This window comes from Thalassophryne amazonica, chromosome 10 (genome assembly GCF_902500255.1).
Source record: "Thalassophryne amazonica chromosome 10, fThaAma1.1, whole genome shotgun sequence".
NCBI lineage: Eukaryota > Metazoa > Chordata > Actinopteri > Batrachoidiformes > Batrachoididae > Thalassophryne > Thalassophryne amazonica.
In genome coordinates, this window is record NC_047112.1 from 105,816,067 (window position 1) to 105,842,307 (window position 26,241).

The 26,241-nt window shown below is 39.8% G+C and overlaps 1 protein-coding gene across 1 annotated transcript in view; it reads left to right on the forward strand.

Annotated features, from left to right (window-relative positions):
- ryk (receptor like tyrosine kinase) overlaps window positions 1-26,241 on the forward strand; it is a 203,943-nt gene that overhangs the window by 77,221 nt on the left and 100,481 nt on the right. The window contains exons 4-7 of the mRNA XM_034180694.1: window positions 401-532; window positions 2,489-2,551; window positions 9,662-9,803; window positions 15,173-15,273. Coding sequence (XP_034036585.1) covers window positions 401-532; window positions 2,489-2,551; window positions 9,662-9,803; window positions 15,173-15,273 — 438 coding nt within the window. The remainder of the gene's footprint in view (window positions 1-400; window positions 533-2,488; window positions 2,552-9,661; window positions 9,804-15,172; window positions 15,274-26,241) is intronic.

The following is a 26,241-nucleotide window of genomic DNA, read 5'->3' on the forward strand; positions in this document are numbered from 1 at the left end:
AGAGGTTCACAAATGCTGTCATTTCACTGAAACTGTTTAATCTGACTTTGGAAGGGTTTGTGTGGGAACTCGATAGGATGAGGCAACATTCTGAGACCTGATGAGGGACTTTGTGGCTCACTGGCTTTGTTCAGGAAATAAGTGTTGAAAGACAATCCACAATACTCTTATCATGCCTCCCACACGCAGTGAAGCTTGTCCCTGGAGGAATTATGTTATGAATTATGTTGCACTTCTCTCCAAAATGAAGTTTTAGTAGGTTTATGTTTCATGGATTTCAACCTCAGAGATAATGGAAAGTGATTTTTCCAGGACACCTCTTTTGGGGAATATTTATATTGCTAATATTCAGCGTGTGAAATGTCTTGATTGTTTTAAACTTGACATCGCATTTTCACAGTCTTTAGAGTGGACCTCTTCTGTTCTGGCAAGGTCGATGGAGAGGCTGTTTTGACAGTACAGCTTAGTCTGAGCGTCAGTGCCAACAACTACACAGTGCTCAACTTCAAGAGGAGGAAAATGTGCTACAAAAGTAAGTTTCCAAGCTAAAGCATGGTGAGAAATAAAGTAGTAGTGCATCTTATCACTTGAGAATATTTAGATGTTTTTCACACAATATCATCATCACTGAAAGCTTGTGACCAGAAGGTCATACACATTCAAGGTCCCAATTGAACTGGAAATCACTACGGTGCTCTTGAGTACACACATCCTGTACGTGTGTGTGAGATGTAAAATTTCTACAGAAGTTTGGATCCACCAAGACTCTTCCTAGAGGTAGCTGCCCATCTAAACTGAGCGATTGGGAGAGAAGGGCCTTAGTCAGGGAGCCAGCCATCTCTGCAGCAATCCACCAATCAGGCCTGTGTGGTAGATTGGCCAAAGGGAAGCCACTCCTCTGTAAAAGACACATAGCATCCCACCTGGAGTTTGCCAAAAGGCACCCGAAGGACTCTCAGACCATGAGAAACAATATTCTCTGGTCTGATAAGACAAAGATTAAACTCATTGGTGTGAATGCCAGACCTCTTGTTTGGAGGAAACCAGGCACCATCCCTTATGCAGACATGTAGAGACATCCTGGATGAAAACCTGCTCCAGAGCGCTTTTGACCTCAGACTGGGGCAACTGTTCATCTTTTAGCAAGACAGTGACCCTCAGAACACAGACAAGATATCAAAAGAGTGGCTTCAGGACAACTCTGTGAATGTCCTTGAGTGGTCCAGCCAAAGCGTAGACCTGAATCCATTTGGCTGTTCACCGATGATCTCCATCCAACCTGATTGAGTTTGAGAGGTGCTGCAAAGAGGAATGGACAAAACTGTCCAAAGATAGGTGCACCAAGATTGTGGCATCATATTCAAGAAGACGTGAGGCTGTAATTGCTGCCAAAGGTGCATCAACAAAGTATTGAGCAAAGTTTGTGAATTCTTATGTACATGTAATTTCTTAGTTTTTTTATTTGTAATAAATTACCAAAAAAAAAAATGTTTTCCATGTTGTCATTATGGGGTATTATGAGTAGAATTTTGAGGGGAAAAATGAATGTAACATAACAAAATGTGGAAAAAGTGCAGTGCTGTGAATACTTTCCAGATGCACCGTACTCGTTACCTGTGGACATTCTTAACGCTATTTCTTGAGATGATATTATTTGATATTATGTTGATCATAAATCATGTGACCACTCAGTCACTTGCTGCTATGGTAATTCCTTTCCCCGGCTTAGGTATGATTTAAAGATCTTAAGTGTTTGCACTGATTGGCACTTGGAGATTGAGAGTCTGCAGTTTGAAAGGATGAATGAATTCTCTGGAAGTGGTCAGTGCAATCTTTAAGCCTGGCTAAAATCATCCCAGAGGGGCGGTACTTCATGGTACATAAATTCATACTGACTGGACGATGATTCAGAAGCAGGACAAACTCTGCAGACTGGTGTGAGACAATGTGACAGAAAAATTCCCTACTCTGTTTTTCCCCTTTCTCCTCTGGTGGCGCATCGCACAATTGCCCTTATTAAAAAGTCACCACTGTCCAGCACCTGGATTTGCATCAGTGCTGTATTTTCTGCCACTTAAATGACACTGTTGTCTGACAGGCGCCAAATTGACTTGCCCCCTCTGCAAAACGTTTCACATCCACTTTCAGAATTAGGCCAATATGTTGACTCATTTACCAGCGATAGTTTGATGCAAGTATAATTTATAAATCTGCAGCTTTGGGTTTAAAGTTTGAGGTGTGAATGTTGAGGGCATTGGGAAAATAATTTACAAATTTACATGAATAGCAATTCTTGCCAAAATAAGCTGTTGTTTCTTAAAGAGTTTAATTTATGTGATGAATTTGCAACCAGCAATTCCAAAATGACTTAGTTTCTGTTTGTGTGTTTGTGAAAACAACTTCTTAGTGACAACCAGTAAAAGCCTACAGTTCTGTGACTGAATTGGCTGTATTGTTAATGTAATTCTTCCTGTCTTCTTTTCAACAGGAATAGATTCAGACCAAAAGATCCCCATGTTCTCCAATCATAGCACACTTTCCAGGCCTGAAAGTAAGTACCTGATCCACATCTTGTTCTATCACAGAGTCTCAATCACAGAAATACTTGAAGGCTGTATATGTACAGACAGTTCTTTAAAAATGCCTCAGGTACAGCTGTGAATGAACTCTTCCCACCCAATAAGGATTCAGATCTCAAAGAGATTTATTTGCTTCTTGAAGTGTACCTCCACTCGCCGCACACACGAGAGATTGAGCTGGCATCTTACTCATCCTCTGTTGCTGTGACACTGGCCTCACAAAGTGTAAGTGGGTTGCCTTCCTTCTGCCTGGATAGGTCTGTGGATCCTGGGGTCTCCCTGAAGATGCTTTTAGCGAGGTGATGACAAAAACAGACAGTGGACTGTGCGCACAGCCTCTTCCTTAATGCTGAGTGAAGGCTGTGGTGCATTATGTTTCTCACTTTGCCTGGATCTCTTACGTTGGCTTCGTTGTGCTCCCTCTATAACACAGACTTGCCTTTATCCTATTGCAATGCTACATCCAAGGGGAGGGGGGCCCAAAAATAACTTCATTTGAGTTATAGATGGTGACAGACAAATTGGCAGCTCTTAGCCACTGTGGCTCATGCCTCACATGTTGTGAAATGGCTTGGACTTTCATTCTACAATTTTATGTTTTGTTGTGCCCAGACATTGTTCTCAGTGTGTCATATTCTACAACCCCTGGCAATAATTATGGAATCACCGGCCTCGGAGGATGTTCATTCAGTTGTTTAATTTTGTAAAAAAAAAAGCAGATAACAGACATGACACAAAACTAAAGTCATTTCAAATGGCAACTTTCTGGCTTTAAGAAACACTATAAGAAATCAGGAAAAAAAAAAATTTGTGGCAGTCAGTAACGGTTACTTTTTTAGACCAAGCAGAGGGAAAAAAATATGGACTCACTCAATTCTGAGGAAAAAATTATGGAATCACCCTGTAAATTTTCATCCCCAAAACTAACACTTGCATCAAATCAGATCTGCTCGTTAGTCTGCATCTAAAAAGGAGTGATCACACCTTGGAGAGCTGTTGCACCAAGTGGACTGACATGAATCATGGCTCCAACACGAGAGATGTCAATTGAAACAAAGGAGAGGATTATCAAACTCTTAAAAGAGGGCAAATCATCATGCAATGTTGCAAAAGATGTTGGTTGTTCACAGTCAGCTGTGTCTAAACTCTGGACCAAATACAAACAACATGGGAAGATTGTTAAAGGCAAACATACTGGTAGACCAAGGAAGACATCAAAGCGTCAAGACAGAAAACTTAAAGCAATATGTCTCAACAATCGAAAATGCACAACAAAACAAATGAGGAACGAATGGGAGGAAACTGGAGTCAACGTCTGTGACCGAACTGTAAGAAACCGCCTAAAGGAAATGGGATTTACATACAGAAAAGCTGAACAAAAGCCATCATTAACACCTAAACAGAAAAAAAACAAGGTTACAATGGGCTAAGAAAAAGCAATTGTGTACTGTGGATGACTGGATGAAAGTCATATTCAGTGATGAATCTCGAATCTGCACTGGGCAAGGTGATGATGCTGGAACTTTTGTTTGGTGCACTTTTCTTATCCCATCAATTGAAAGGATGTTTGGGGATGATGAAATCATTTTTCAAGATGATAATGCATCTTGCCAGAGCAAAAACTGTGAAAACATTCCTTGCAAAAAGACACATAGGGTCAATGTCATGGCCTGCAAATACAACCCCTGGCAAAAATTATGGAATCACCGGCCTCAGAGGATGTTCATTCAGTTGTTTAATTTTGTAGAAAAAAAGCAGATCACAGACATGACACAAAACTAAAGTCATTTCAAATGGCAACTTTCTGGCTTTAAGAAACACTATAAGAAATCAAGAAAAAAAGATTGTGGCAGTCAGTAACGGTTACTTTTTTAGACCAAACAGAGGAAAAAAATATGGAATCACTCAATTCTGAGGAAAAAATTATGGAATCACCCTGTAAATTTTCATCCCCCAAATTAACACCTGCATCAAATCAGATCTGCTCATTGACATTGACCCTATGTGTCTTTTTGCAAGGAATGTTTTTGCAGTTTTTGCTCTATGGCAAGATGCATTATCATCTTGAAAAATGATTTCATCATCCCCAAACATCCTTTCAATTGTCCAAAATATCAACATAAACTTGTGCATTTATTGTGATGTAATGACAGCCATCTCCCCAGTGCCTTTACCTGACATGCAGCCCCATATCATCAATGACTGTGGAAATTTACATGTTCTCTTCAGGCAGTCATCTTTATAAATCTCATTGGAAAGGCACCAAACAAAAGTTCCAGCATCATCACCTTGCTCAATGCAGATTCGAGATTCATCACTGAATATGACTTTCATCCAGTCATCCACAGTCCACAATTGCTTTTCCTTAGCCCATTGTAACCTTGTTTTTTTTCTGTTTAGGTGTTAATGATGCCTTTCGTTTAGCTTTTCTGTATGTAAATCCCATTTCCTTTAGGCGGTTTCTTACAGTTCAGTCACAGATGTTGACTCCAGTTTCCTCCCATTCGTTCCTCATTTGTTGTGTTGTACATTTTTTGATTTTTGAGACATATTGCTTTAAGTTTTCTGTCTTGACGCTTTGATGTCTTCCTTGGTCTACCAGTATGTTTGCCTTTAACAACCTTCCCATGTTGTTTGTATTTGGTCCAGAGTTTAGACACAGCTGACTGTGAACAACCAACATCTTTTGCAACATTGCTTGATGATTTACTCTCTTTTAAGAGTTTGATAATCCTCTCCTTTGTTTCAATTGACATCTCTCGTGTTGGAGCCATGATTCATGTCAGTCCACTTGGTGCAACAGCTCTCCAAGGTGTGTTCACTCCTTTTTAGATGCAGACTAACGAGCAGATCTGATATGATGCAGGTGTTAGTTTTGGGGATGAAAATTTACAGGGTGATTCCATAATTTTTTCCTCAGAATTGAGTGATTCCATATTTTTTTCCTCTGCTTGGTTTAAAAAAGTAACCGTTACTGACTGCCACAATCTTTTTTTTTCTTGATTTCTTATAGTATTTCTTAAAGCCAGAAAGTTGCCATTTGAAATGACTTTAGTTTTGTGTCATGTCTGTGATCTGCTTTTTTTTCTACAAAATTAAACAACTGAATGAACATCCTCCGAGGCCGGTGATTCCATAATTTTTGCCAGGGGTTGTATATATTGGCTTGGACTTTCATCATATTATTTCTCTTAATCTCTGTCTATTGAGTCAGGACTGGATGATATATATATATATATATATATATATATATATATATATATATATATATATATATATATTTTACACTGAGTGATGAAGTGTCAGATTGCAACACATCCTCACCCTGCCATTTCCAAGCATACAGTTCAGTCTGAAAGTATTTTGCCACATGGCATTTCACACATTTTAATTTGTTTTTGCCATTTCAAATGCAAAAACTACAAAGAAATAAAAGTTTCTAAAATTATCTTCCTTAAACTCAAACTCATAGCAAATCTCTACAACTTGATATAAATGAATTAAAAATATAAAAACCAAGATGATGGGGTACAAAAATAATCGGCCTCTTTGGTATAATACCTGTAAATAATCACTTTAATTGCCAGTTTTCTTCAGACAAGTCAGGGGATGGATACATGAACATTTCCCAGTCATTGAATATGTCTTGGAATTTATTTACATCAGTTATGAAGAAATACAAACTCTATGGCACTCTATGGTAAATCTGTGTGGAGTAGACAGTTATCAAAAACTGAGTGACTGTGCTAGAAAGAGAAGAGTGAGGAAAACCACCAAGACACCAAAACAACTCTGAAGAAGTTATAGGCTTCTGTGGCTGTGATTGGAGAAATTGTGCATAGTGCATGTTTTGCATTTTGTGTCCCCAGTTACACAGTTTCATGATGAAGTGTTGAGGAGGATTTTCATAAAAAGAAGACCTGAAAGCACAATTACAATTTGCCAAGATGCAAGCCTAGATTTGATGTTTTGCAGAAAGAAAATCCTCATCTTGGCTTTTATATTTTTAATTAATGTATATCAAGTTGTACAGATTTGCTTTGAGTTTGAGATAATTTTAGATTTTTTTTAGTTTTTGTATTTGAAATGGCATATACAAATTAAAATGCGTGAAATACCAAGTAGCCAAATACTTTTGGACTGAACTGAATGTTCATGCGTGTGCTTGAACCACGTGAACGAACATTCTTGTCACTGAAACAGACATGCAACATACTGAAGGCAGCAGGGTTGCTTGGTCACAATAGAGATAAAAGCTTTTCTGTAGGAGCAGATTGGACAGACTCTAAAAGTTGCTGGTGACCTATGTCACACACAGGCATTAACAGTGATGAAAGTTTTCTGGAAATTCCTGGAAATCTTGGTTTTTACTTGCGTGGTGAACGTTTCCGGATTAGTTTTGATAAGATACGTCAGAATCCATTAATGCTCCACACCCAAGCAGTTGGTGGCGTTAATGCACTGTGTTGGTTTGCAAACCACCGATAAACTCAAAAAAAAAAAAGGGTTAATTTTGCTTTCCTGGCCCACCTTGGATTTAGTCTATGGTTTGTCTTTCACGATGTCACAGTGAATATTAAGTCTCACATTTTCACGTCCTGATCTGAGACTGAAGAATAATGTTAAGCGGCGCCGCTTATCCACACAGCAGCGAATGAGAGACAGTTACAAATTTTACCGTGAACTCCATGTCATGTTGAAATGACAAAGCAAATGGATGACACATTGTTCTGCTGCATGAATAGGATTTAAAGTTCATCATGAATAAATTCAAATGGGGCTGGTTCAACCAGAAAAGGACTAAAACACCGACCAGTTTTTTTTTATCATCATTTATACAGAAAAGTGTTTGATTTTATTATATCATGTTTTTGATGGAATTTGTTGTCAGTTGATGTTATTAAAGTTATTTCACAGAAATCAAACTCGGCCTTTGGGATGACATTACTTCAAACTGTCTCCATGGAAACATGATATTTTTGGCTGCTAAATCTGCATTTTCTGGTTTCTTCTCTTACATGGGTGTGAAATATTCATGTGGAGGAAAATAGGATAAACATTTAACATGTTTGTAGAAGTCAAATATTGATGTGAAAAATGTTTGTGCATCATTTTGCACGACATTTAAATTGTGAGTATCCCAGAAATGCTGACGTCAGCACTGGATGGAAAAACCTGTGTTACATTGTTTTCTATTTATAGAAGTGAATAGGAATGTAACTTAGACCCAAATCAGTGTTCCTGAGAACTGTTATATTGGCCACTTAATGAACAGTAGATGCAGCTTTACTTTTATCAAATTTTATTTTAGTTTATTTTAAGACACTATCACTTGTTATAAAAGCACAGATTGCTGAAGGCAAATGTTTAGATAAATGTAGAGGAAGAACAGTAACAGTCCAATGCAAACATGTCATCTTATCAAATAGTAATATCAAAATATTCCAATGTGACAGGCTGTGTATGTTAGTTTTGTCACCTTGTCAATATGGGAAAATGGTCTTTTCACGCAACTTGTATTGTGACGATACAAGTTGTGTGAAAAGACTGACCCAACAAAAAAAAAAAAAATAGAATTTTTTTTGAGATTTTTTTTTTTAGTGGCTAAATAATAGACCTGAAAATGCACCAGAATGCATCTGAGATTTCAAGTCTTGGACAAACTAAATGTAAGTATTATTAATACAAATCATCACTTTTACAGTTTGCTTTGCACTCATTCTTTACTCAAACATTTCCAAGTCATCAAATATGTCTTTACATCAGTCTTCTTGGAATACAAACAGTATGGTAAGTCTGAACTAGGGAGTTCTCAAAAATGAATGCCTGAGCAAGAAGAAGACTAGTGAGGGAAGCCAACAAGACACCCACAACAACTCTTACAGGTTTATGAGGTTGTGAATGGAGAAATTGCACAGTGCAACTTTTATCTGTTGTATCACCCTCTACACAGCTTCATGGTGGAGTGGAACAGAGAATGATTTTTATACAAGGAAACTGGATCAAAACTAAATTTGAGTCCCCATGTGCTTTCTGGCAAGCTAGCTGAAATTTCAGTTCTTTTCAATAAAATTCTTCTGTGTTGCACTTCACTAGGAAGCTGCGTAAGGTGATGGAACAGACAAAAAGTTTTGTCTGTTGCAAAAGCATTGGTGGGCTTGCACCCAGGACCCAGTGCTAATTATTGCACCGCAGTGCTAATGTACTTTTATTTGCAGTGTTAATGATGTCTTCCCATATATAGTTCTCTCATATATATCAGTTAGGCAGCGATGCCCAACCAACAGGTCACGGACCACTACCAGGCTGTGGATTATTTGGTACCAGGCTGCACAGATTTTTTAAATAATTTTATTTTATTGACATTACGCTGGAGGGTATTTTATTTTGTAAAAATGATCACTTCCATTCCCAAATTTGACGCAGTTGCAGTTTTCTCAAGCTTGCAAGCTAACGCAAACTTTGCATGTGTGGATTACTTGGGTTGTTACCCACATCTTGTGAAATTTCATGTCAATAGCACTTTTATAAATATATTTACTGAGAAATGTGGTGACATGTTTAATACTTATTTTACCTGCTGTATATTGTCTTTATTGCCCAGCCCTACTTCACTATTGATTAGTGAGAATGGTGACTTGCTCTGTGGTAGATGAATGTATGTGATACGATCTAATTGTGACTGACTGATATGCTCTGACTTTGTCTGTGAAAGTGATTTATTGTGGCAGAGGAATTTTAGAATATTGTGTAATTGTAATATTGTAATATTGTGTCATTGTTAATTTATTTCATGTACACAGGGACTGCGGATGGAAATTAGCTACTTAGCTATAATCTGGTGCAACTCATCTCTGTCTCATTGAGCTTAATGATGCTGTACATTGTCCCTTAAATAATCTAATAAACTAAACTATTACATGTGAGGCCTGACACACACGGTGTCTAATGCTGAAATTGATATATTGTGCATTAATGCAGCATTGATGGAATTTTGTATGCAGCACTGATGTACTGATCAGTTTTCTTGATGTGGCTGCTTTGCTGTGTCTGGTCGTCAACTTATGCTCTGTTTTCTCCAGTAGATGGCGGGTCCACCCCCACCACCTCCACCCAGGTCTTCTACATCAGTGTAAGCGTCTGCTGCATTGTTATCTTCCTTGTGGCCATAATCCTGGCTATCCTACACCTGCACAGCATGAAGAGAGTGGAGATGGAGGACAGGTTTGCAAATATGTATTCTGTTGTTTGTACTGTTTTCACAGAATGTGGTTTGTGCTGCAGTCAGCTGAGCTGAATCCATTGAAATAGAAGCCTATGAAAAGCAGCACCTGTGTAACAGATTTCAAGCCTTCTACCTGTCGCATGTGACGTAATGTTAATCGTGCTGCTAACTGAACAGAAAAAGTAGCTCCTCCCCACATTGAAAAATATATTATACTACAACCTGCGTTTTAGGTTTTCTGTTACACAGATTTTATAATTTCTCCAGGAACCTTTTTTTTTTCTTTTGTAGCCATCAACCAATTTCATTTACATATTAAAGTTCTCGGTCGCTACAACATATTTCCGTTGATTGGGCTGCTAATAGGCAGGTTTCATGCTGACTGTCCTGATGAAAAATCAAGGCTGGACCCAAGATATAAAATGATTTGCTTTCAAACCACAGTGCGGTGATGATACAGTGAGCAGAGTTTTGCATACATATTTTTAAACGTTTCTTTCAAAGTCTACTCTGAGTGTCCACACTGTGGTTAAATTAAAAACACAGCTGCAAGACCCGTGCCGCATAACAACAAACACTAACACTTTTCCCCTCAAAATATGCAGAAAATCCCTCTGAGGATGACATAACATAAAATGTACTCATAAAACCTTCTTACCCTTTCCACATAAATACACAAATTCTTGATCGTTCCTGATATAGACTGGTTCCTGCTCAGGGACTGTAAACCAGGGGTGGGTCCAGACAGAAAGACGGTGCTGGGGTGGGAGTGGGGGACGTGCCCTCCAAACATTCCCTTGATTAAAGGTCCACTTTTGAAGACATTTTTCACACTACTGCTACTTATTATAATAAGTGATGATGATAATTTTAACAACTACAATCATTAATACTGTGGGCCTAGGTTTTACTATAGTTCTACACTAAGTGTAGTTGATGAGTCATATAAAAATATGCTTAGTTAATTTAGTGTTTCTGCATAACTAAAGTGGGATGTGAAGCAGTATTTTTTTTTTTTTTTTTTTTTTTTGTAATGTCTATCCTTGGGCATCACTGGGTCTGTTTGGGGTTCTAGCTTTACAGTCAAGTCAGTTAGGCTTAGGGTTGGGTATCGAGAGCCGGTTCTTTTCAGGTATCGTTAAGAAATCATTCAATCCACCGATATCAGTAGCCTTTGTGATTAACGATTCCCTTATTGGTCTTTCAGAGCAGCCGTTGTTTTTGAGTGTGTTTGTTGGGAAAATGATCATTCCTCTACATTGCTAACACCCTTCAGCGGGTCTGTAATCAACCATTTCTGCAGCGCGACTCCACTTTGAAGCGTGAACCAGTGAAGCAGTGCTTTGATCCACTGGCTTGTTGGTTCTTTGATTCGCTGCTTTTCAGAAGCGCCAAGTCTGCTTCTTAACCCCTCTCAAAGCCATTAAAATATCGTGAGTCGCTTTTGTGTGGATTAAAGTCACTAACTGGGACTCTTGTCTTGTTGCAGTCAAGAAACCAGAATCGTCCTCCATTCCGTTGGCACAGCTTCAAATGCTGCGTGGCTCTCTGCCGAGATAGAGTCCGGCCAGAATTAATAACTTAAAAATGAATTGCCTCTTTAAATAAAATGACACCTCTTTACAAACGTTGTAAAACAAGAAATTACAATCGACTAAAATGTTTTTTCATCCCAAAATGGGATGTGCTGCATTCTTTATGAGTTACATCCTGACGTGCAGCACAGCCAGCTGTAAGAGCTCACCTCGGATATATGGAAAGATATTCATGCCAATAATGTCTGAAAGGAAATGCTTTTGACGAAAACTACAGATTTGTGTATTCCTATTTATGTCCAGAGTTTAAGGATCCAGTAACCAATTTCACATTTATTTACTTTGTCTCAATAAAATGTTGTTCAGTTTCAATTCAATTTCAATTTAATCATCTTATAATGCGCCAAATCACAACAAAAGCCGTCTCAAGGCGCATCGCACAGAACAGTTAAACATAAAAAATTTAAATAAGTAAAAAGAAAAAAATTCAAATACATACTTAAAAACTGAAGTAAAAGAATAAACATGAAAAAATAAAAACTATTCATAAGAAAGAGAATTAAAAATGGGTTTTAAGTCTCGACTTAAAAATGTCCACGGACTTCGACTGCCTCACACTCGCATTAAGACCGTTCCACAGAGCAGGTGCACGATAAGAAAAGCTCTTTGACCCGCAGACATAGAAAACCTGTAAAGTCTACTTTTAGTACACAAAAAGTTCACAAAAGGTATCGATAAGGCAATCGATAAGGAATCGGATTGATAAGCGGAATTGATAATGGTATCGATATCAATAAAATCTTATTGATACCCATCCCTAGTTAGGATAAGGAAAGACACAAATATGAAACTGATTATGGCTCTGTGGTTTGTAATCTTATCAAACAAACATATAGGTTGTGATACCAATTTTGGTTAAAAGCAAAGAAGAAGTGCAAAGGAAAATACAAATACAACATGCATTAAGCAGTACAACTACTTTGGGGGGGGTCATCGGGGTGAGACAACAGTCATCAAAAACCCTCCAGAATGCATCAAAAACCCAAACATTTCTTGAGCAGACCCCCAGCCGATAAAAGTCCATTTTCATAAAAAAGTCCCCCCCTACAACACACACACACACACACACACACACACACACACACACACACACACACACACACACACACACAATTTCAGATCCTGGCTACAGGCTTGAGATTTTTATTGGTATTGTCCCCTTAAAATGTGGTTATCCTGAAGTTTTTTGTAATTTATTTTTTATTAGCATTTCGTGTCAAATATAAACACAACATACTATCACCACTGTGTGTTCATCATCCTTATACTATCAACATCAATTTACAATCATTTTAAAAGCACACATACCCCAACACAAAATGCTGTAAAGCAATATTAGAGAGAAAAAAAAAACCAAACAGAACCAAAACAATTAGGAAGTAGATTGTTGTTACAACTTAACTAATTATCTGACAAAACAAAATCAGGCCTATGAGATGTTACATAGTGGATCCATTTTATCCAGTGTGAGGTAAACTGTTCCAATTTGTAGTTGATACACACTGTTATCTTTTCCATATTGTAAATGTCCATTGTAATGTTCATCCATCCAGTTAAAGTTGGACTTTTCTGTAATAACCATTTTCTGATTAATGCCTTTTTAGCTGCGACCAACAAAATATTCAATAAATGTCTTTTTTTTTTCTTTTTTTTTTTTTTTACAATTTCTGAGGTAAATTTCCAAAATATATAATGTTCATCTTGAGAGGCATTACATCCTTAAAAATGTCTTGTAGAGCCATGTGTATTTCTCTCCAGACGTCCTTGATAACCAGGCATAACCTAAAGTATTTAAATAATGTGTAGGTTAAAGTATTTTATAATATGTTGCTGCAGTAGAAAAGAGCAGCAATGGTTAGTGAGTAAAATATAATCTTGTTCAGTAGGAGAACAATTTGCTGTTTTCTTAGCTGTCACCACCTTGTTTTACCTCAAACGCTAAGATGCAATCACAATAGTTTCTCTAAAAAGGTAGACAGTGAACATTTTATGATTTGGCTGTGGTTAAAAAATAAATTTATTTATTTATTTGTTTTTCTCCAAAAAGTACAATAAGAATCTGTTAAAAGTACCGGACTGATAAGCAGTATCGCTAAAAATGGTGGTGCTATTAAAATCTTAATGAAACCTATCTGTAAATAATTGGAGGTATCTGATAGTATAGTGGAGGTGAACATACAAATTTACCTCTAAATACAAAGAACCTTTTTTAAATATTAAATTTCCAATTATACAGTTAGCCACTTACCTTATCTTTATAAAGTCAAGCATTTGTGTTGTTGACTGAAACATTACAACTCAATTGTTGATGATGTTTTAATTTCTCTTGTAAACAGAAGACCAACAAAAGTGTTTGCATTCTAACTCATTACTGCACCAATTAAAATAATTTTTATCCTCAGTGAAAAGATTAAAGTAGACCTGCATTGAAATAAATGCAGTCAGATCTTTGGACCAAAAAATGACTTATATTTACACATAAGATCCTTCTGAATGTAGTAAAGTAAATCTGCAAGCCCAGATCTGTCATTCAACGGAGAAATCTTCATTTAAAAATGACAAATTTACAGCTAAAATTTAGCCCTCCGCAAAACTGTCATCACATCCAGGAAGCTGCCGAGACGTCAGGGAAAAGACCCTATCCCAGCATGCATTGCGTGCGCCAACTGTAATTTGTGGATTTACGTCAGTTTGCATCTGCACCTTTTTCTTGTCTTATACGGAAGGATCTACTTTTTTTAAAACTTCATATTGTCTTGCGGCACGTTTGAGTACACATTTCTTTTATTTGTGCTTGAAAATTATTTTGGGGGACTTTTGCATGCGCCCGTTTGACTGAGTGGTGTCGCATTGAAAATCTACTGTCTTTAGCCTCCGGTGTTACCGTCGCGGGGTACGGAGGCGGGACCCGCAAAGAATCCAAGTCATTAAAAAGATATAAACCTCTCTCAGTGGCCACGGAGCTCTGCAGCTCCAATTACCGAGACGTGCGGCACTGCGGAAAGTCTGTCCTTGCAGCAAAAGGTGTCACCATCCACTCCGCAGCAAAACAGCGGGCGTAGTCTCTGGACTTTTGCCAAGTTGGCTGCACCTCCATTCAGTAGACAGGGACGTGGTGCCGGCTGCACAGCAGACACTGGGGCGATGTGAGTGGCCCGCTTCGGCGTTGACCGAGCACGCAGACTCAGTAAGCGCAGCGGAGGCAGAGAGCGAGGCGTCGGGGAAGAACGTCGCCCGCTGTCGATGTCGCCACTGATCTGAGCATGCAGAGCTGTATCTCACATTCATTGCAGCTTACTTTTGGATGCTGAAACCAGGATGTGTATAACAGTAACATTACTAACAGATAAAATCAATTTCAGTGCGGGATCGGACTGAAGGCGCGAGTGCTCCGTCTTCTCCCGAACGTCACTGAAATGACCCGGATGTACAAACAGTTTTTGCTGAGGGCCAAATTTTAGCTGCAAATTTGTCATTTTTAAATGAAGATTTCTCTGCTGAATTACAAATTTGGGCTTGCAGATTTATACTGCATTCATAAGGGTCTTATAAATACATATCAGCTATTTCTTTCTGAGATCTGACCACATTTATTTCAATGCAGGTCTACTTTAACTTAAAAACATCTAAAAGTAGAGCCCAGGTGGAAAAATGTTCCTCTAGACGTGTTAAGGTGATTAGCATTCCCTTTGGGCTAAGGGTTTGATTTTTGTCTGTAATTAGTACTGTACTCCGTGAGTAACTGCAGTTTGTTCTGACTCTTTGTGTTTCAGTGTGAGTGACAGTGGAAGTTCACAGGGCCTGTCTCAGCCGTCCACCCAGACCACACAGTACCTGAGGGCTGACACTCCAAATAATGCCACTCCTGTCACCAGTGAGATATTTTATTTCTTAAACTTGAATATAAAATGAACCAAAGGACCATTGGGAAATGCATGAGCAAGATGCTACATCAGGTCATGTTGTTTTGTTTTTACCAAACCCCAATATCTATCAAAAATCAGGCACACCCAGAACAAATAGTTGCAGTTCCTTGAATAGCTGCTTGAGGCTGGGTCCAAAAGCAAAGCAGATTGTCATATTAAAATGTCCCAGCTTTAGAGGACAAAAAAAAGCCATGTACAGTGCCTGGTAGGCCTACACAACATGAGGAAAACCTGTCATGTGCAGTATCAGTGTGGAATGTTGCAATGACAATGTGACTTGCGATAAATTAACAAATATTTGATAACTGTACAAGCGGTAAATGTTTTTAAATAAATCCCTAGTTTAAGATGTTTTTAATCAATGAAGTTAAAAACAAGAGCTCAAAAATAACGCAGACTATGAACAACCTTCTGTGTAACCAAAATAAAAGCTGAAGAGGACAAAGCTCGACACCTTAGGGACACTTGATTTTGTTTTTGTTTGTTTCCTCTTGCCATAATGTGCATACTTGATGCATGAATTGATTGTGAATGACCTGCGTTTGATTGGAGTCACCTCCAGACTTCTTTGTGACTTTGACACTGTCTGTGTAGGAACACCGTGAGGAATTCTGACTATATTTTGTGTGCAGCTGCTGAGCAGTTAGAGAAGTGGTGGTGATGCTGCCACTAAGGTGTGTCACAGCTTAAACCCAGTTTAAGCTGTGAAGCAGGTCCGCTGCTCTGCTTAAACTACAAAACATAAATTATCAAGAACAGGTGTTGACTGATTCCAGCTTCTCTCTTACGAGTCTTCACATTAACTCTTACTTGCATCTTGTTTTGGGAACCCCTGAAAAATCTGACTAACTGATGTTCTGCCTGATTATCATCATATGAGCTGCTGTTGCCCCCTTGTGGATACTACCCACCTCTTGCTGTGAAATTTGTCCTGCTTGCACAATGTGTTTATCTGCACAATCTACCTGTTTGGGTTTGGGTTACTATTAAATCACTTTTCATCTCCTTTTCTCTTCTCCTCATTAGATAATCACCCTGGTTCTGCTCCCATACTCCAGCTTGCTGCCACCTCATTTCAAAACCCCGGTGTTCCCTCTCATGAAACCAAAAGTAAGTTCCAGTGAGTAAAAAGCAGAATCTAGCACTGAGGCGGCACGGTGGCTTAGTGGTTAGCACTGTTGCCTCATAGCAACTTTCTATGGAGTTTGCGTATTCTGCCTGAGTTTGCGTGGGTTCCTTCCGGGTGCTGTGGCTTTCTCACACTTCAAAAAACATGCAGGTTAGGTGAAATGGAAACTTTAAATTGACCATAGGTCTGCGTGCGAGTGCAAATGTGTTTGTCCCCCTATACGCGGCCCTGTGATAGACTGGTGTCCTGTGTATGGTGTAACCTGCGTCTCACCCTGTGTTTGCTGGAATAGGCTCCATCTTTGGTTTGTCAGCTTGCTCACACTTAAGGTACTTTGACACGTGCACAAATTTGATCCCCACACTGGCATCTGTAATAAACATAACTTTACAGATACATGATCTAACTCATAAGAAGGAATGACCAGTATGGCCAGAAGTTTGATTAAAATCTTACATTAATCAGTAAAATATCTGTGTGTGATTGGTGTAAGTGCTTTGATGATAAAGTCACAAAGAAGTCATAATATGAAGCCATCCATCCATTTTCTAAACCCGCTTATTCTGGTTAATGGTCGCGGGGTGGCTGGAGCTGATCCCAGCGGTCTTTGGGTGAGAGATGAGGTTCACTCTGGACAGGCCATCAGCCCGTTGCAGGGCCGACACATACGCAGACAGCCACATTAACACTTACACCTACTGTCACTTTTGAGTCACCAGTTCACCAAACCTGCATGCCTTTGGGAGGGGGATGAAGCCGGAGCCCCCGGAGGGAACCCACACAAACATGGGACGGACATGCAAACTCCACACAGAAAGGGCCATGTCAGAAATGAACCTGGGATCTTCTGTTGATGGAGATGTATGTTTTTCTTTCTTTATTCTCTAGTTTAACCTCTAGGTGGCAGCAGTGACCAGTCCTAGATTGGTATTTCCTCCTGGATGCACATTATATAAATTCATCTTGTTTCTTTAACTGCTCTAAAGTGTGCAGTTTATTACTCTTGTGTGGTGCCATGAAAGGGTTGTGTTCAACACTTTTTTTTTTTTTTTTTTTTTTGAGAAACTCTAGGAAACTTTGTGTGTAATCACACTTATGAGTTCAAAGACACACAGCTAGTGACTGTGAGAAAGTAGGGAGTGTATGTAATGGAAATTTTATATTGAATAACCCTGTAAGTCGAGCTGATTCATTCTCGTGTTTGTGGGCTGCTTTGCATTGTGTCCTTAAGTCAATAAATCTGGGTGATAACAAATTACAGGAAAATTCTGAAAAGAGGAAAGCAACAAATGTAAATGCTGGTATGATGTCAGTCCATTTGACCTTTTAGCAGGTTGATTCAAATCAACTCAATGTTGTTCTTGGTGATCATTTTGACCATATGATGAACATTTCTATTGTGGGTGAAATGGTTATATCCAGGATTGGGCACAAGAGCTCACCGATTGGTTTGATGAGTAAGATATGAATCATATGCTGTGGAGTAACACATTCACCGCAGTGTCGTAGCTCCAAATGCACGGCCGAAAGGAAAGTGTGCAGACAGGAACTCAATTCTTGATGGCACAAACTGATACATTACATCTGGTTTGAAAGCATTCTGGAGGGAATCTATGGCCCAATGTTACTTTGAGACCTCAGTTTATTTGATGACTGTGAACCCAAAGAAGTGGATAACTGACCTGAGGTGCTCACACTGTACATTTCGCAACCTTCCCCTGGATGAGCTCAGTGACTATGTGCCTGTAGCCACATCACTTCCTCTTTCTTTTTGGATTACTCTCCCTCTCAGTCACCAAATGCCACTGAGAGCAGCCAGTTAGCTCATAGGTTGCTCCAAGCTGTGTTTAACAAAAAGGATGTGTTCTTAGGATGTGATGCAAGCATCCCTCTGGTTGCCCAGAAACGATACATCAGTTTACCAAGGAGCACTGCACTGATTTTGGAGTTGGCTTTTAATCTCGTTGTACATTGTATAATGACAATAAAAGGCATTCTATTCTATTCTATCTATTCTAGCACACCCCAAGGATGACCTCTTATTTGTCTGACTTGTCAGATACTCCCCTGGACCTCACAGTGAGCCAGAGACAGGGAATGTCAATCAGACTGTGTGCTCAACCTCTCCAGCAGGAATTCTTCCTGTCCAGCAGCATCATCTAAGTCAGGATGAACAGAAGCTCCAGAACAGCAGAGGTCTAAATGTTGTTGAAACACTGCTTTGGATGCTGTTCTCAGCTCACTTTGCCCAGCCCACTGTTCTACTTGACCAAATCTTAAGCTGGCACCGAGCTAAAATGGCTGTCTGTGTAATCACAGACCTGTTTCTGTGACTGTTATTCTGAGAACAGCAACTCTTCTTACTGTTTGATTAATCATCAAGATCACAGCATTCATAATGCACCATCGAGGAGACTCAAAGTCCAATTGTCAGATCCATCTCTACCCTTGAAACAACTGTAGAAGGAAATGCCTCATGGCTCAAACTGTTGCTGTATTCAGAAGAGGTTCAAAGGACACTCACTGCCACTTTATTAGATACACATGTTCAGATGCTCGTTAACACAAATACAGTTGTATGCAAACGTTTGAGCACCCCTGAATGATTCCATGATTTTCCTTTATAAGTCATTAGTTGTTTGGATCAGAAATGTCAGTTAATATATCATATAGGAGACAAACACAGTGATATTTGAGAAGTGAAATTAAGATTATAGGATTTACAGAAGTAAAGTAAAGTAAAAGGAGGAGAGCATATCTCACCCATATTGGCCTCTCTTCATTGGCTTCCTGTAATTCTAGAATAGAATTTAAAATTCTCTTTCTTACTTATAAGGTTTTGAATAATCAGGTTCCCATCTTATCTTAGGGACCTTGTAGTACCATATCACCCCAATAGAGCGCTTCGCTCTCAGACTGCAGGCTTACTTGTAGTTCCTAGGGTTTGTAAGAGTAGAACGGGAGGCAGAGCCTTCAGCTTTTCAGGCTCCTCTCCTGTGGAACCAGCTCCCAATTCAGATCAGGGAGACAGACACCCTCTCTACTTTTAAGATTAGGCTTAAAACTTTCCTTTTGCTAAAGCTTATAGTTAGGGTTGGATCAGGTGACCCTGAACCATCCCTTAGTTATGCTGCTATAGACTTAGACTGCTGGGGGGTTCCCATGATGCACTGTTTCTTTCTATTCACCTCTTTTTGCTCTGTATGCACCACTCTGCATTTAATCATTAATTATTGATCTCTGCTCCCCTCCACAGCATGTCTTTTTCCTGGTTCTCTCCCTCAGCCCCAACCAGTCCCAGCAGAAGACTGCCCCTCCCTGAGCCTGGTTCTGCTGGAGGTTTCTTCCTGTTAAAAGGGAGTTTTTCCTTCCCACTGTCGCCAAGTGCTTGCTCATAGGGGGTCGTTTTGACCGTTGGGGTTTTTCTGTGATTATTGTATGGCTTTTGCCTTGCAATATGAAGCGCCTTGGGGCAACTGTTTGTTGTGATTTGGCGCTATATAAATTAAATTGATTTGATTTGATTTAAATCAAAATTAGGCAGGTGCATAAATTTGGGCACCCCAACAGAAAAAAAAATATCATTATTTAGTAGATCCTCCTTTTGCAGAAATAACAGCCTCTAAACATGTCCTATAGCTTCCAATGAGAGTCTGGATTCTGGTTGAAGGTATTTTGGACCATTCTTCTTAACAAAACATCTCAGGTTTGTTGGTTTCTGAGCATGGACAGCCCGCTTAAAATCACACCACAGATTTTCAATTAGAGGTGCACCGATCAGGATTTTTTAGGCCGATCACTGAAATTTTGATCGGCCGATACTGATCAAGGCCGATACCGATCAAGTACACATTTGGATCATGCCCAAAATAAGAATATAGGTCTAATGTATAGGACTATTTTTGCATTAAAACTTAATGATGAAAACAAAAAACATGCATTCAAATAAAGACACTAGAATAAACTGCCAACTTTTGTTTTATTACACTGACTTTGTTCTACCAGCAAGCTTTTTTCCATGTTTCATGTTGCTCAGGTTACAGCCTACATAAAGAATGTAGAGAATGTAAAATACAGCCCTCATTCTATGGGGTTAAAAACACAGAGTGATCTACAAATAATCATTGATTTGCAAATGTGCTCTGATATTCACAAATGCAAATTTCATATTTGTAACTTGTAAATTGGCCTTTGCAAACAATGTTGTATTTGCAAATATAAAAATTAATTTGTAAAAAAAATAAATTACATTTGTAAAACTGGAAATTGTATTTGTGAATTGAGTTTCAGCATTTGTGGATCACCAATTACATGCATTCATCGCTTTCTTCTGTGACGTAATTTTGAAACATTCTTTTCACGAAATCCACAGATCCACAGACAAATGCCTACTGATTCAGAAACAGTCACTCACACTGGATATCCACTAGATGGCAGTGTGGTTCCATTCATTACACAGCAGTCTATTTAGATCTCTCAGAGCCAGGCTGGTGGCAGAGGCAAATAAACTCCATGATTTTAGAGGATATTTCTTTTTGTTTCTTACCATCTTTGCTGTATGGTTGCTGCCGCTGTAGTGTCTCTGTAACTGAAGGTTGTGCAAATTGTTTGTTCTTTGTCGGGTCCGGCTTCTGCTCTGCTCGAGAGCTAGCCGTTTTTTGAAACTCCTGGTATTTTGTCGAGTCACAACTCTTCAAATGTCTAATTAGGTTTGTAGTATTGGAGGTTTTTGGGTTTACTCCTCCTCGAGGGATAGCCTTGTCGCAAGTGTTGCAAATAGCAAATTTCGTGTCTATTTTTGACACCGGAAAAAAAAAGTCCAAACCGGCGAAGCCATTTTGAAACTACATGCTCTTGGCTGGGCGTGTCATGACAGGACCAAGGGCTCCCTGCGCTATGCCTGCACTGTTGTTATGGTCCTTTTGATCGGCCCATTTTGCCGATCACCGATCACATCGATCAAGGCGTGATCGGCCGATAATGATCGGTGGCCGATCGATCTGTGACCTTTATTTTCAATATTCTTCAGGTCTGGGGACTGATGGCCATTCCAGAATGTTGTACTTGTTCCTCTGGATGAATGCCCAGCGATTTTTGAACAGTGAAAGATCCAGGCCCCGACGCAACTCTTCAACTTGTCATGATTCATAAACATTGTTCTCAAGAATCTGATGGTATTGACTGGAATCCATGTCAACTTAACAAGATTCCCAGTACCTGCATGGCCACACAGCTGCACAGCATGATGGAACCACCTCCAAATTTTAATGTAGGTAGCAAGTGTTTTTTTCTTGGAATGCGTGTTCTTTTTCAGCATGTATACCGCTCACTTGTTATGTCCAAATAACTCAAATTTTTGTTTTCATCAGTCCACAGCACCTTATTCTGAAATGAAGCTGGCTTGTCCAAATGTGCTTTAGCATGCCTCAAGTGACTCTGTGGTGTGTACGCAGAAACGGCTCTTCTGCCTTACAGCATCATACAGCATCTCTTTGTGCAAAGTACGCTGTCTAGTTGAACGATGCACAGAGGACACTATCTGCCCATGAAGATCACATCTTCGCTTCAGCTTATCTGAGATTTTTCTGGCCTGCCACTCGGGCCTTAACTAGTACTGTGCCTGCGGCTTCCATTTCTCACTATGTTCCTCACAGTGGCAAACTGACAGCTCTGAAATTCACGAGATAGCTTTTTGTATCCTTCCCCCTATACCATGATGTTGAACAATCTTTGTTTCCAGATAATTTGAGAGCTGTTTAGAGGCTCCATGTTGCCACTCAAAGAAGGGAAACATTTGCAAAGGCCCATCTTAATACCCTTTCTCATGATTTGATTCCACCTGTGTAAGGAGGCCAAAGGTCAGTGAGCTTACCAACCAATTTTGTGGTCCAGTAGTGCTACATGTATTCAAATCAATAAAATGACAAGGGTGCCCAATTTTGTTTAAATAATTATTGCACACTTTCTGTAAATACTATAAACTTCATTTCACTTCTCAAATATCAGTGTGTTCATCTGCTATATGATATATTTAACTGAAATTTCTGCTCTAGACATAAAAAAGAAAATCATGAAAATTATCAGGGGTGCCCAAACTATTGCATACAACTGTAGCTAATCTGCCAATCACATGGCAGCAACTCAATGTATTTGGGTATCTAAACATGGTGAAGACAACTTACTTTAGTTCAGACAAAGCATCAGAATGGGGAAGAAAGTTTATTTACGTGACTTTGAACTGGTATGGTTGTTGGTGCCTGACAAGCTGGTCTGAGTATTTCAGAAACAACTGATCTACTGGGATTTTCACACACAACCATCTCTAGGGTTTTACAGAGAATGGTCTGAAAAAAAGACGAGCTGTCCACTGAGTGGAAGCTGTGTTGACAAAATGCCTTGTTGATGTCAGAGGAGAATGGGTTGAATGCATGATGCCATCAATGTCAGTGTTTCAGTGATGAAACCAAAGATGAATTTCCGCTTTGTGGGCAAAAGGTTTTCGTATCGTATCGCTATGTAAATATGGACCATTATCTCTGAGGACTGATTCTAACACCTTGTTGAATCTATGCATGAAGAATTAAGGTGGTTCTGAAGACAAAAGGGGGTCCAACCTGGTGTCGCAGACCAAAGGTCCGCCCCTAAAAATTGGTCCGCACTGCCTCCACTGGGCATGCATCATTTCGGAGCTCTGAGACAGCGTCTCTTCACCCAAAGCGAGCAAATGGATTAATGGGATTATTAACCATACATGACAAGATAAAACCTCTCAAATCATTCTAAAGTCAGTTTTAAGCAGAAACGAGGCGATTCTTGGTGACGCTTTGAAATGACCGACGCGCAGTGAACGCATCAGCTAGCAGCTCGTGTAGCTACGGTGTTCTAATCTCTTCCTCTGTCTTTTCTGATGAAATAATGCTGAATTTATGTGGAAATCTTTGTTTTATAAAAGCTTCAGATATCTGTCACTGAGATAGATGATGACTGGAGTGCTGTTTTAAGCAGAAACGAGGTGAAAATCAGTGAACCGCAGCTAATGATGCATGTGCAGTGAAGGTAGGGCGGACCAATTTTTAGGGTGGACTGTTCGGTCTGTGACAGCGGCACTAGCAAAAAAGTGGCCAGTCAATGTAGAAAGCTTACCAATTATTTGCCCTAAGAGGCTCTGCTGCATTTCCTGCCAAACTTTGCCTGCAGTCAGATCAAGAATGCCTTTTGTTTATTTGCATCCTCTCCTCTGTCATCCAAATATACCTCAGTACACGCTTCCTCCTCTATCTTGTGCCCCTGCTCTTTTATCGGGAGTAACATCCATAACCAGATCATAACAGACGAACACCTGTGGGAGGTTTGGTCAGGTTTGGTCCAACATGTTTCCACAGTACTCTCCACCAGAACACCAAATGAGTGTATATTGTTTGAAAGAATGGTGTTCCATCCCTCCAGCAGCGATCCAAAGACTTGTAGAATTAATGCCAAGGCAGATTGAAGCTGTTCTGGTGACTTGTGGTGGTGCCCACACCTTACTAAGATAATGTTGTTTTTTTCCTTTAATTTGTCTCACTTCTGTATATTTGCAGCATCAGTTGGTTGTCATCAGTGTTGAAAGTCAGCATTTGACTTTCAGTTATAGAGTGATTGCATTCTCAGTTTTTGTTTCAAATCTAACTTGTGTATCCATTTGAGTCACTGTGCCTTTTAACATGAGTCTGTGTTTTTATCTGTCCCAGGTTACCCAACTCTCCGCATAGAGAAGAACGACCTGAGGAGCGTCACTCTAACAGAAGCCAAAGCCAAGGTGAAAGACATTGCCATTTCACGGGAGAGAGTCACCCTGAGAGATGTCTTGCATGAAGGTATTTGCCATACTTTTTTAAATCTTACCTTTTTTCTGCAGAAGCATCTGAACATTAGTGTCATTTTTCATCACACGATTCCGTTTACAAAAACAACAACAACAAAAAAATCTAACAACAATAGTAAGACTCTGACCATGCTTTCATGGAACCAGGATCTTATCTGTTTTAGAATATGACAATTAGGTGTCATAGGAGCGAGTGAAGCAGAATCCAAAATGGCCTCTTGCAGCCACCATGGAAATTTAGCAGGTGTGGGTTGGGCGGGGGGAGTGTGGATAGGGTGGTGCTATTGTGCCATCTCTCATGAGGAATTTTTTTTAGATCCGTCTTGTTATTCCCTTCCCTAAGAACAGAAGTGACCATATTTTGCTTTTGGCTATAAATCAATCTATATGCAAAGCCGCAGACAACAAATATTTTTTGTGTGAATTACATACAATTTCAGTTAAATGTATTATATTTTACAGAAATTTAATTTCTAATCTATAATGAAATTTCAATATAATAAAAGCACTTGCCGAAGTGGGCCAAATAAAGGAAAGGTGGATCACGTGTGCCCTGTGGGTTTGTAGATAAGAATATTTTCGTAACCCTTGTTACTCATGTACACATCTTTTGCTACCAGGCTCCACTGGGACTTGTTTTAAACATTGTAATTTACACAAAACTACAACTTCTTATTAAACTAAACAAATAAATTGACAATCACCTTTGCAGTGGAAGTGACATGCATCATGTATGTCTTTTTTTCTTTTTCTTTTTATAAAATTTCTCACAAACTTACAGCTGATGCTTCCAGCTCAAAAGCTGTTCAAAAACCTTCAAACACACACAGAACTATATCACTATAGAAGTATTAGTCATTTAATATATAAATATTTTAATTTTTATAGCACAGTGGCTTAGTGGTTAGCACTGTTACATCACAGTGAGAAGGTCGTGGGATCCATTCCCACCTGTGGCCTTTCTGTGTGGAGTTTCCATGTCCACCCTGTGTTTGCGTGGGTTCTCTTCGGGTACTCCGGCTTCCTCCCACATCCAGAGACATGCAGGTTAGGTGGATTGGAAACTTTAATTGTGCGTGTGGGTGTGAATGTGTTAGTTTGTCTCTTGTGACAAGGCCATATTCCCTACCCGGAGTAGGCAGTCCATCAGTTTCCTGCTGAGAACCGTGGCCTCAGATTTAGAGGTGCTGATCCTCATCCCAGCCGTTTCATACTCAGCTGCGAACCGATCCAGTGAGTGTTGGAGGTCACTGGCCGATGAAGGCAACAGGACCACATCTACAGAAAGCAGTGATGAGACCCTGAGCCCACCAAACTGGAAACCCTCCTCCCCTTGACTACGCCTCGATATCCTGTCCATGAATATAACAAACAGGATTGGTGACAAGTCGTAGCCCTGGCGGAGGCCAACCTCCACCGGAAACGAGTCTGACTTAGTGCCAAGTACCCGAACACATCTCTCACTTTGCGAGTACACAGATCGAATGGCCCTGAGAAGGGATCCCCTCATTCCATACTCTCGCAGCACCTCCCACAGTATCTCCCAGGGTATCCGATCATACGCCTTCTCCAAGTCCACAAAACACATGTAGACTGGGTGGGCATACTCCCAGGCACCCGCCAGGATCCTTGTGAGAGTAAAGAGCTGGTCGGTTGTTCCACGACCAGGACGGAACCCGCATTGTTCCTCTTCAGTCAGAGGTTCGACTATCGGCCGAACCCTCCTTTCCAGCTAGAGTAGACTTTACCAGGAGGCTGGGTAGTGTGATGCCCCTTTAATTGGCACGCATTCTCTGTTCTCCATTTTTTAATATGGGGACCACCACCCCAGTTTGCCGCTCCTTAGGCACTGTCCCAGATCTCAATGCAGTGTTGAAGAGACGTCTCATCCAAGACAATCTCTCCACACCCAGAGCCTTCAGC